Source organism: Ambystoma mexicanum, chromosome 3q (genome assembly GCF_040938575.1).
Source record: "Ambystoma mexicanum isolate Mex_15411 chromosome 3q, UKY_AmexF1_1, whole genome shotgun sequence".
Lineage (NCBI taxonomy): Eukaryota > Metazoa > Chordata > Amphibia > Caudata > Ambystomatidae > Ambystoma > Ambystoma mexicanum.
This window is the reverse complement of record NC_090926.1, coordinates 1,135,033,180-1,135,046,468: the sequence shown is the minus strand read 5'-3', so window position 1 is coordinate 1,135,046,468 and position 13,289 is coordinate 1,135,033,180. Positions and strand designations below refer to the sequence as shown.

Sequence of the window (13,289 nt, the reverse complement as noted above, 5' to 3'; positions counted from 1 at the left end):
CTGATCTCAGATAATACGCAGTCAGAAGTGGTCGCTGGGGAGATCACACGCTGCTGTTGCCGAGTTCAGGCTGCTGCTTCATCTATGCTGCTTCCACGCCAAGCCCGGCTGTCTGCTTGAGCACGGTGGCTCCCCCTCCATACGTTTTCATAGGAACTCAGAAAAGTTCAGCCATTTTCTTTTCGTTTTCGCTCCAGTCCCGAAGATTTCCCTTTGCTTTTGCTCTGCATCCCCGGCGGTGCAGCACGTCATTTTACTGGCAAAACCTGATCCTCTCCTTCCTCATTTCATAAATGTATTCCTGAGGGCTAACGGAGTGAGAAGCCGCTGTAGTTGTGCTCGATGTTCGGAGCCAGCCAGGAGCTTCTAAGGAGCGATCCCACTTGCGGCAGCTCCAAACCACCCACTTGCGGCAGCTCCAAACCACGCACCCTCCCCACCCCTATCTTGAACATGGGTCTGCTTGAGTTTTCTAGTAGAGACCTGCTAAGCAGAAAGTCTGTTTTGCAGTTTATTTTCAGTGCAAGATGGATTACTTGAATGCCAGTCCTCTGCAAGCAATGCCTGTCCACTGCTGTCTCTCTTCACTGGAGGATTGTCTTTGATGCTCTCCACCACAATGATTTCTGGTGCAGTAGTCCTACAACTGAAGGGAGAGAACAGTGGTCCGCATTGTAGCAGGTAGGTATGGCATGATTGCAAGTGGTAAATTGGCTCTCTTAGATCTGAGCAGCCTACTTGAGCACCCTGACGCCTTCAGGCATGTGGCGCTATATAAGAACTCTTTGGAATAGAATAGTATAGAATCTGGGCCCTGCAGAAGGCTTATAATAATGACGAGGTTGAACCTGTTAGCCTTTAAGGACTGAAGGAGGCGGGATCCTAAAGAAATGTCTAGGATCTGCCTTTCTACTCAGGATAGAGTCGACGATCTGGGCCACTTTTTACTTTTATATCCATGGTACTTTGATTGGTATAAATGGGTTTTTAATTCACAATTTTAAAGCACAAAATATTAGATGTTACCGTGATGCAATTATGGAGTATAATGATGAGGAATTTTTGTATAACTTATATAATTATGTTTTTAGAGCACTGAATAGGAGGGCATTTCGTTTAAATATTGTATAAGTTATGCAATCTGAAGTATGTTCATGGAGAAATCTGAGTTTAATAAAGAATTGATTGAACTTGAAAAGAAGACAATGGTTGTATGAGTCTTCGTGAACTGAAGGACACGATTTGCCTTGTCAATCTAGAGAGGAAGTCTGTTCAGAGGGTGGGAGTGGCAATCGAAAATCGTCGGTCCTCTCTACTGGAATGGTAAGAGCTGGGTGCTTTCAGGAGAATATGGACGGCTGAGGTATCCAGTGGAATTGTTTTTTAAATGTGCTAAATATAGGTGTTTGTGAATGCGTGTAGTTAGTCGACTAGCAGCATTTCAAACGGATTGGAGTCTCTTGGTTTGAAAGTTATGGAGATTGATATATAGTGCATTAGCATAGTCAAGTGTATTTCTTGTCTGCCTTCCATATGCCTTGATACCCACACAACAAAAGAGGCCCTGGCACAGGCTCTGGCACTTTTTTAAAACCTCCAATAAGGGCCCGGACATGGTGTTAGAATGAGTAGTTGGGCAACTACTCTGAGTTTATACTCTACCTGAGATATCAATACCCCAAGGTCCAGCCCTCTGATCCTTCTAGACTTTAAACCTCACTCCTGCTTACAGCTAGCCACCCTTGGCCTCTTTAAATCTCTTCTCAAGTCTTTGATATAAAATAAAGGTCTTTGACAAAAACTTCAGCTCGCTGGTATTACACCCTTTCCTTACTCCTCAACCTTTCATGCACTGCTCTCCCTTCCTATCTCTTCTACTTCTACTTTGCCCATATGGGCAACACCCCCTCTCCAAATGATTTTCCGTTTTTTTTCCCCATCGTCTACACCTCCGGTTAACCTAATAGATTTGCCTGGGATAGGTGAGAAGCTGAGAGTTTGGACCAAGTCCTTAAATGGCTGAACCGCCATCTTGAATTTCACCTGAACCTTTGGAGGTAGTTTGTAGGGAGCTGTGTGGCCTGTCATACTGGGACGCAAAGAGTAATGTTTTCCTTCTCCCGTTTGGCCTGAATCTGATCTGCTCGCAGAATTGGAGCTGATGGCAATAACAGAGCAGTCTTCAGTCTTAGGCAAAATCCCTCTGCAAGCTGCGGAGGAGATTTTAGAGTGTTCCTAATACCAATGCATGATTGCTAGTGAGGCCTGACAAGAATTGCTAAAGGGCCCCTGATGTCTGAGAGGACTCATATTTGGGACACCTGCTCCTTGTGCAGCATTTACTATGTCCACAATTTTGTAAAGTGACTGTGTCACTGTTATAATGTTTCTTAAAATAAAGACTGTTTGGTAGTAAGGCACCAGGACTGTTGTAAATGGATTAATTAGAACCCTTTCCTTGGGTCAGGAAACCCCTTGGATGTATCTTAAAGGGTCAGTGCCCTTATTGTTGTCAATGTGACTGTCCCTTGCCATATAACACGGACTAGGTCGGGTTGGCTAGGGGATCCGCCATGTACCACCTTTGGACGCATCATCCTATAGATTGGAGAGGCACCTGGCCCCTTCGGTCACCACTCTATTTGCCCTCATAGCGAGGCAAGGAACTTTGTCACACTGTGCAGATGGATTCTTGAACTCTCAGTCTGATCCTTCTCTGCAGGGATTCACCACATCGGTGTGATGAGTCAGACAGGATCTCTGCTGGATGCATGAAAATGGAAGATATGATCCATGACGCACCCATTGCAATCATGTCAATCATCTTAACCATCTTTGACTACTGAGTTCTATGGACAGGCATGAGGACTCCATGCATAGTGCTTAAATCAGACACAGGAGAACCTGCTAAGGCTTCCTGACAAGTGTTGCCATAGCATATTGGAAATTCTCCCCTGATTCGGGAGGATGCAGGAGAAAGTGCAGCAGGCACATTATTGCACTTTTCCTACTTATCCAGTCCATTCCAAATGAGGGTGTATATACCAAAATATTTACATCATTAATTTCATTGATCCACAACCTCTTTTTATGACATTCTAGCACCTACTGTCGTTCGGTCCCGTAGCTGTCAGGCCGGGATGACACTGAAATGATGATGATGAATACCGGGAATCCATAAGCAAATAGGGCGAGGTGCAGCAATTTGATCTTTCGAGTGTTGAAATAATTCACAACATTCAGGTTTCTGACTGTGAGGAAAAGCATCAACGCCTCCACGAACATCCAGGAGAAACAGGCCAGGAAGAGGTAATGTAGAAGCCCGGCGATGATGGCACAGCCAATCTGGGGAAAGACAAGAAAGACTAAGGGTCCAAACGATCAAGTAAAATTGGCGTTCACACCTCATTCACAATTATGAAAATGCTATTCCTAAAACATGTAAAGACTAATACCATGTGATGTAAAAGTATCTGGTTGCACTACATCAGTGGCTACCACAATAATGGTTGTTAACGTTTTGCTTCTGTGGGATGTTTTTACCCATCTATCCAAGCCCTACCATAAAACTGTGCATTACTGGCATTGAAAACATCATGATGGCCAGAATTCCCCAGAGGGTCCACAGGGAAAACATGAAGAATAGGCTGCCACCCGTTTTTGCCTATGTTGTGAGCACAGGAGGGCACTGCCTAAAACCACCATTGGGCTACACACACAGTAGCCTGAAACCATTGGGAATGGCAATGCTGATTGCCAAAAGCAACCCAGAACTGTGGGGAATTCATTTTCTTAATGTCAAAAATGGATGCAATACTGGTGCTCACCACTATCAGAAAGCCGGCGTTTTAAAACCACCAGACTTTTGTGTAAAACTGAACAAATGAACCCAAACCAGGCCAAGGAAAGACTTGCAAAGAGGTGGATACAATGTAAAACTATATTCTGAAATGACTTGAAGGAAGTAATTATTTAATGTATATATAAAAAAAATAGCTGGGGATGTCAGCAGCTTAAGTGAGTTTGGGTTTAAAGCCACTAAAATCAAAATGTTTAGAATAAATGAGTGACCTACTTGTGAGTGTCACATGGGTTGCAATTGTTTAAATGTCATAGTTTTGAACTTAGAATCAGCATTCTAGCTGCATGTGTAAAAATTGTAAGTTGGATTTGAATGTAGAAAACTGGGAACTAAAGTGACATTTAGCTGAATTCTGCCTGACAACTACCCCCGACAGGAGTTGAACTGGCTCAACAACTCTTCCCAGGCCTGGCTGCATTCTGCTGCCTCTGCCAAAAGGAGATGACACCTCTCTGATTGGATTAGGGGAGGAGCACCTGGGGACTACAGGAAACTAAACAAAGCACTGTCCCTGGCTCAGGCAAATGTTATATTAGGGGGGTCGTAAAATGGCTTCCTCTTGGGAGAAACTGGGAGGGGCAGTGCCTGTGAGAGCAAGCTGAGCTTGGGGGAAGTGGATAAACCAGAAATTCCACCATGTGCTTTGGAAAACCACACCCCTTTGGGGCCAGAGCATGATTTTAAAAAGATGGATAATTCACAGTGCAGACTTTTAAAAATGATATAAATAACATCATCATTCGTGTGACTTTTCTGTGCACATTTTAAGAGGTGTTAGGACCCTGTGGTATGTTCTTGGGGATAGTAGAAGAAAAAAGGTTGTTACTCCAAATGTATATATGTTATAAATCTGACACTTTATCATCTGTAACCCATATCCCTGGTGCACATTTGTGTAAAATCTGAAAAGGTTTAGAGGTCGTTATCTGGATGAAAAGGGGAGAATTCTGTCATCAGTGGACACGACATTGTACAAAGACAGGGATCGGATGGTTTGGTGCTACAGTAAATATGTTAACTGGACCTATAATATGAGAAAAATGGTACATAGATAAATATGTATTTGGGTCAGAAATAGATTTGTGTGCAATTTGACAAGGGGAGGTTCCTCTGACCAAAAAACCTACAGCATCTGACACTCCATTCTCTCCCCAAATCAAGAGAGAGAGGAAAGCTTGGCCAATGATAAGTGAGAGGGGCAGGCTTAGCTATGCCCAGGCACACAACCATTTTCAAAATACATAAAAGGAACATTGAAACCCAGGTAGAGACATTCACTTTCCACTTTCTTGAGGGACGCTTTGCCGGGAGACTTCAGACTTCACATCCAGCGATCCAGACTTCAAATCCATCAATCTCCAGAGACCAGAAATTAACTTCAGAATTTGTAGCAGAGAGGCCTGAATCCACAAGCTGAATCCTCTTCAGCAGGCCTCAAAACCAACCAAACTATTCAACAGCCGGGCGAGCTGTTTGAATTCTTTGCCAAGAACTTTTGCAAGAACCTGTAGAAGTATCCAGAAAGCAGTGCTGTATCCGGAACCAGAGAGAACCAGAGACCAGATCGCTGTGAAGAACTGCTAGCAGAAGTCCAGCCAATCCTGACCCGATCGGTGACAAAGCCGCATTCCTGTCCAAAAAGTACCCAGCTAGCACTGTGCCAAAACCAATCTCTTAGTTTAAAATAATCTAATCCAAACTATTTTAGCCTATTAGAACTACCTCCTAGAATCGTGTCATTCTGTCATCTTTAAAACTGAAAACTGTCATCTGTCATTCTGAGCTTTAAAATTTCAAATCCGAAAAACTACCTTTACTAAATTGGCTGTATCTCCGGAACCGCTTGTGCTAGGAGCGAGTTTTAACTGTCATCTTAAAGCTAAGATTCTAGGCTTTCCAATGAACAGACTTCCTACTCCTTATAGTGCCTCCATAATTGCGCTAGACGCACGCGACTAAATTTGCCGCAATTTGACATTTTGCTTAATTTCAGCCACGTGTAAAAATATTAGTACTTGCTTTCCTTGCTGAAATTCGTGTGCAACCTGACAATCATTCATAGAGCATTGCTAAAGTAATCCTGAATTAATTTAAGTATCTCTCACTCACCCTGAACCTCCTAAAGGGAATTAAAAGCCTTTTTAGCATATTTTTCACTTAATTGCAACCACATCAAAGTATATTGCCTGTGTTTAAAACTCCTACCTGTTTTCCTCTAAGCTTGCTAGGGGGGAACTGAATTATATTTGATTGCATGCCTGAGAACTGTGTGCTTTCCTCCCATCTCTTTACCTTGCATAGAGGGGAGGTGAATTGTCAAAGAAAAGTGATTACATTGTCTTTTGTTGAAGTCACATCAATTTTATTTTCTGTACTGAATTTTCATTCATCATTGCATTGTCCTTGAAGCCATAAAAGCATTCTTAGCTACTTTATCTTCTCTATATAACTTCTAAGCCATCAAAAAGAGTGTACCACTGTAACATTATCCCTTGTTGATCACTATCATCTTCACCAGTGTGCTATCAAATCTTACTAATATTATAAAAGTGTGATACATATATATATATATATATATATATATATATATATATTGTTTAATTTTCAAATAAACCTTTTAATTTGCAAAACAAACCTACTTCTTGGCTCAGTGGGGTCAGGGGGCTTCTAAGGGAGAGGGGTGTTATATAAGGGTTGTCATCCAGAGTAAACAAACTGGACTTAAAAATATACCAATAAGGGTTTCCCTCAGCTTCTCAGACTTGGCATTGACTTAGCTGTAGTGTTGAATTGAATCCGCTTACACTGCCAACAGACTCTACCTATATGTATGAGTTCAGTGTAAAACCTTGGTTAATGGAATGTTATCATTAAGTTTCCATGTGAAAATAGTTTAGGGACATTATGCTTCAAATACAACAACAAACAACAAAAGACCAAAGATTCACCAGTTGAGGTCTATAAAGAAGCTAGAACTGCGTGACTGCAATGATTTAACAAACATGACATCTCTCTGAACTTTTTGTTCAGTTTTCTGTTGTGTTGTCCCTGTCATCAAATTTCAGTTGCCCTAATTGTTTTTCCTAGTTGTTTCTCATTCCTTTGTAGCTTTGTATGAAGTAGGACTACATGCATGTTATTTGTACTGACATGCCCAGTGGCAACTTTGACTACGGCAGTGCCTTCTGCCCTGTCACAGTAACCCACAGGCCCCACATACCCACACTGCGTATGGCCTATTGTTCACTTTACAATATTTTAGAAACCAAAATTGTGTACTCGTGTAGGTGTATTGGAACAAAGGAAATCAAAAATGACTATGGGCCTCATCACGAGTTGGGCTGTATTCCCGGCTGCAATACCGCCGACTGTAATAGCCCTAGCACCGACCGGTCCGGTGGTATTACCACCAGATCACAGATTGGGTCTTAACGGTAAATCCCCATTCCTGATTGGGTCCATTGGATCCAATGGGGAATTTTCAGTGCTAATACTGTAGGCTAATACAGCCGGCTGTAACACAGCCGAAAACAGGGATTTTCACCTCCAGAAAAAAGCGGGAGGTAAAACAGCCGATTTAGCACCCAACTCGCAATAGGGCCAGCCCTTAAATGTGGCAGTAATACCGTTACCACCGCATTTAAGGGCTACAGCCCAACTCGTGATGAGGCCCTATGTATTTGATTGGAGACAACAGACGCTATAAAACGCTATTGCAAAATAGAGCCTGCACCTCTGGGCCTGGAGGAGATGCCAGTTTCAATTCATCATGTTTGTAATATATAGCTTAAATTGCTTTTCATTTTAGGTTTGAAAGTTTGGCACTTGTCAGCTGAGCAATGGAAAGTGATGGAGAAGAAACTGTTACACAGGACACACGTATAACTTATATTTTTATTTCCATCTCATAATTTTGATTCATTTTGAAGAAATTGACACGTTGTCAAACATCAGATGACATTTGGGTATTGACTACATTTAGTTCTTGTAACTGGTTCATTCACCCTGTTATCTATTATTAGCATAGGGAGATGGTTATTGACTTCCTCACAGCCAAACAGAATGTTTAGCGTGCGGTCAATAACTACTGGTATTGACTGCATTCTGAACTTTCTATCTTCAGAAGCAGACCGGGAAACAGCAATGCAATATCCAGGCCATATTTTGTTTCCACAAGACACGTCCTCTTTTTCTACAACAATCTATTTAACACAAGAAAGCGAAAGATATAACACTGGAAAATGCTTTGAACTTCTTATAGAGAAACATTTACTTTTAGATGACACCTAATTCATGCTCATGTTAAACCTGTTCCAGTTCAACCACTTTGCAATTAATATGCTTTATTTATGAAAAGAATCATATTATTTCTATACTACGAATTAAAAGCAATACAATTAAAAATAAATGTACTAACTCAGTTTGTCTATTTCCTTCACTCACTCTTGAAGCACCATTTTTTACTTCGCTACAAAAACTCCAAAACGTGTATTGCTACGACCACCAAGTGCTAATAGCTACGACCACCAAGTGCTAATAGCCTTATAGATATCAGGAGATCAGGAGGGGTCATTATCACTTGGGCTAATGACCCTTCCCCAACGTATGGCCCTCGGCTTTGCCTCGGAACAAACTCACTAATGTATGATATACTTGTCCAAGAGACGGGAATTAAAACTAAAAGAGCTTGGAGACTCTTGCTTGTTCTTTGCTAAAACCATTGAATGATCGATTGATTGGATCTTAAAACTCCACAAACTAGTTGCCACACTAGGTTTAAAGGTCTTTGACTGGGATTTCCGCACTAACATTGAATTGTTAAAAGGTTAGATCATACGTACATCCCAGGCTCGCTCCAACAGAACCTACACAAATTCTCTGATGTCAAAATCAGTTGGCTCTTTATGTTCGCCAGATTCAATTTATTACCTTGCCTCAGAGTATCTGGTTGTCGCTTGAACATACCGAGGGACGAAAGAACCTGCTGCCTGTGTCAAGAGGAAGGCACAGTTGAGAATGCTAAAGCATTTTCTTACACAATGTCCTCTAATCGATACAAAGCGATACCAATTTATGGGCCATTTGGTGCATGATTGCAAAACACTTACATCTTCATTATTTTGGGGCAGATGCATACATCGGAGCTACGCCGGCGATAATAATCGCAATAATAAACCTATGGGAAGTATGTCTGTCCCAGCTAGAAAATGCTAAGGAGAACTCTGGTGATAATACTCTGGACATGCAGACCACGAATTAGAAAGAGCACAGAGCTAAACTCAGATTTCATGTTTGCCCACAATTATGAGATTTTTATTAAATGACTTGCATTGTTTGGATATGAATGCAAATCAAGAACTTTAACACTGAGTATTGCGAATTGCTTTTTAGGGTCATGCAAGATAAACTCAAAGATGAGCGTTCGATCATTTATTGCATAATTAATTTTCTTTCTTTCTTTAAAGACTGATGTGAAAAGCTTGTGTTGTAACATACCAATAAATAAAAACATCAAAAAAATTATTGATACTTTGCATGGCAATTTTGGTGATTTGAACTGTTGGTCGACCTTATGTAACATGGTGTCCACATCATCATGTGCTTGAAAAAGCACTCGGTGCTGAATTCTAGCTGGGCATTTGCGTTATAACGATCACAGATTATTTTTTCTATCATTAGGTAGAGATGACGGCACAAAAGGAGGCCTCAGTGAACAAGCAAATCTCAAGGCGGGTCGTCTTGATTTCCTTTATGTAGGCGTGAACAGGAACAGCTAAAAGTTCCAAAGATGGCTCAACACATGTTTCTTGCTATCCCAGAGTACAGGGAAATCATACTGTAAAGCTTTGTTGGTTCACCTTTGGTAGAAAGTGACAACATTTGAGGCCAGTGCTCTTCAAGGGGTGGTGAATAATAATTACACTGACAAAGAGTCTTGTGGTAGACGAGCTTTAACTATTAATATAGCTCTTCAGTTACTCTAGAAACACATTCACACTAGGGCTTTCTAGCCCTCATGATCATGTTTGCATCCAAGGGTAAAACCTAAAATCACATGGGGGTTTCAGAAAAGTCACTTAGCCCACAAACATTATGAAGGGGTACTGACCATAGTAGTTTGGTTTAAAGAGCAGAATGGCCAAAAGTATGTAGTATGTTGTTGCTTCCAAGCGCCATAAAATTCCCATTCTGGCTATGAAGGTGAAGTGGGTACAGTTGGCAGTGCCGTGGCCAACCTCCTCAGACATAACCCCAAGGAGGCAGCCTTCCCTTTAACACTGTTCTGGACAACAACCGCTAGATTCAAGTCAATTCAGCTTTATTTTGGTTCTACACCATAAAAGCACATCAAAAACACATATAGCAAAATGGTAAAAGCAAGGTTAATACTATCTTTAAAAATTCATTAAAGCACTAAAAATAGGTACCAATTCATAAGCACAATTTCGTTAAACTTAATGTATTATGAAAAGACATGTTAGCATTTGCACTATGGAAACAAAGACAACTATTCTTTTAATAATTTTTGACCAAGTCATACTTTTTTTCAACCATGTTGTGTGTGTGTGTGTGTATATATATATACGTATATATATATATACATAGAAACCGTTTTAAATGCAACCATAGACAGGGATAACTTCAAAACAGTCAGTGCCTCTCACCTGGTATTAGTCGCCTGTGAGGTTAGTAGTGGCCTCAACCATGCTGGACAGTGTGCAGACAGCCCCTTATCGCCGTGTCTCATAACCTCTGCTAGAGGGAGAATGCCCAAACGAAGTTTAAGGAACTAGGATTCGTATTCCTTACCACCGGGTAATCAGGGCAAGGCTCCATAGCCATATCACATGTATTCACCATATAGCTAGCAGATAATCTGCCCGCATAGCATATATCCAGTCTTGTCCCTGTAACCCACTCGTACAATCTCATCTTTAGCAGATTCTTTACTTGCCCATTTATACCCAGGAGGTCAAAGCATAGAGGATTTATATCGAGAACCAGGATGAGATGTTCAACATGCTTCAGCCACCGTATAAGTTTTACGCCTTCCATTTTTAGTACTTCCACAAGGCCCTCAATTACATGGGCCCCTTGTCACCTGCCCTACCCCTCTTCTCAAACCTAGCAGTCTGACACAGGCCACTCCCAACTACCAGTGTGGCAACCCACACCACACGGCTATCTCGCATAGCTGTTATATCTTTCCCAAAAATGTCTGATCAGCAAACAATAACATATTTCCACCTTTGTTATTCATCAATTAGAGGTTTCCTCAACATTCAGGAAATTATCCCTAAGGCCTCCTCCCACACCTGATCTACTCAATGTCCCTCTTCCTAATGAAACCAGCATAGACTATTTGCATCCTGCAGAGGGTTATCCAAACCACCTACATGGTAGTCCCACTTTTATTTGCATCCTGCAGAGGTTTAGCCATACAACCTAGCCACTATGCCCTCTTCATGCCCCATATTGGGCAGACGTCAGTGAGGGGATTGTGACCTGTATCAGCTCCACTAACCTTCTTGATCCCTCCATGTTTACCTGGAATACGACGTCTAAACTATTCCCTAGCAAGTAGGTTCCACAAAGGCACTGAAATACTGTGGACCGTTGTACATCGCTACATGGGTTTATGCCTTTGCCATGATAACCCAGCACACTGTATCCAAACAACTCACTTCATAACCTGGAGCACTTATGTGAACGATAGAATTAGACTGTCACAACCAAATTTGTTATCAAAACATCCCTTATGTTGTGAGGATTTTTTGTACTAGGAACACAACCTGCTATCCCATGTTTACCTGTAGATGGATAGTCAACCACATATTGGCAGGCATCATTTGTTCAGCATCAGCCTGGGTAACTCCTAGCAAGCCTGGCTACATGCTTGCTTTTGCCTCTCAACAGAGATATAAGGATCCTTTTTGAAGATGTTGAGAAATACATTCACTCTAAACAACTGATACTTTGATGAAAGCTTGATACTAGAAATCTTATGCACAAGGCTTGATACCTATCTAAATGTATTAATATGTTCATTGTTATACATTGTTTGCCCTTCTGTGGTTCACTTTGGCCCTCATGCCTTACGCACTGGTTCTCACTGTGTACTATTGATACACTTCACTTTCTGATATCAGCTTGTTGGATGTAGAGGGGTCTAAAAGGAACATGTTACTTACATGTAACTATTGTCCTCCAGCATGGGGCTTACATGGATCGAGTGCCCCACTGCTTCCTGATATAGAACATTGTGGTGGTGTTGTCCATGAAGATCCTCACCACGTTGCCCTTCACAGATGGAAGGAAAGACTTGAGGGCCCAGAACACTACCCATAGTTCAAGAATGTTGATATGGAGATCCTTCTCCTCCGGCAGCCACATGCCTCTGGTGTGCCGACGCCTGGTGTGGGCTCCCCAGCCTTCAAGGGAAGTGTCCGTGGTGACCGTCTCCTGGTATGTAGGGTTTTGAAACCCCATGCCTTGGGCGATGTTGGAGCGGACGCCCCACCAACTTATCGGTCGATGGAGCTCATCTTCGAGCGGGATCTTGTCCATCTGTATTCAGCTAGCATCCAGGAACTCCTGAAGAGGTCACATCTGTAACCTGCAGAGCTGGATAAGGTAGATCAGGATGACATCATGCCGAGCAACGACTTGATGGTTCGCACCGTGGTGGTCTTTATTGACAACAGCCGCTGCACTTCCCCTTGAATGGCCGCTACCCTCTCCTACGAGAGGGGAGACTTCTAAAGATTGCTACAAGGTAATAATAATCCCTTAACCTTCTGGACTGGGCTGGCCACCTTGACCTTCTAACTGGTCCCTTTCTTTGGTCCAACTCTTTTTGAACCTTTTCAAGACTTTTGTGCACTGCAACCGTGTGACCTTGGACACATTTCGTTGATCCACAGAGTTTAGCACTAAAAAGCTGATTTTCTAACTATGTCTGCTATGGAGAGTTATACCCTAGAATCATTGTCTGCCAAAACTGTTGATTGCTTAAAAGTATTGTGTAGACATAAGAATCTCTCTGAGAAGGGCAAGAAAATGGAACTTATAGAAAGATTGTTAGAAAACCAAAGTCTGGGTGGTACAGAGAAATCTACTCCCCCAGCAAATGTAGAAAACAGTGATGGTATTGATCTGAATCAAAGGGCCTCATTCCGAGTACGGCGCTAACCAATGGCGCTATTAACGCCTTGGTTGACGCCGTACCCGGAACGGCAGCGCCTTGGTGGATGGCGGAATCACCGCCCCATTCCAAGGTTGGCGGGGCGGTAATTCCCCATTCACCAAGGCTCTTCCCCATTCCCAAATGAGCCCCCATATGGCTCAATGGGAATGGGGAAGATGCAAATAACGGTGACCGTTCATTACGGTCACCGTTATTGGCTTGGAGGACCCTTTGCGCCCT

The 13,289-nt window shown here is 42.3% G+C and overlaps 1 protein-coding gene across 3 annotated transcripts in view; it reads right to left on the bottom strand.

Annotated features, from left to right (window-relative positions):
- LOC138447680 (adhesion G protein-coupled receptor E1-like) overlaps window positions 1-13,289 on the bottom strand; it is a 908,650-nt gene that overhangs the window by 84,118 nt on the left and 811,243 nt on the right. For all 3 annotated transcript variants that reach the window (XM_069603943.1, XM_069603945.1, XM_069603944.1), the window contains one exon: window positions 3,110-3,345. In XM_069603943.1, the coding sequence (XP_069460044.1) occupies window positions 3,110-3,345 (236 nt within the window). The remainder of the gene's footprint in view (window positions 1-3,109; window positions 3,346-13,289) is intronic.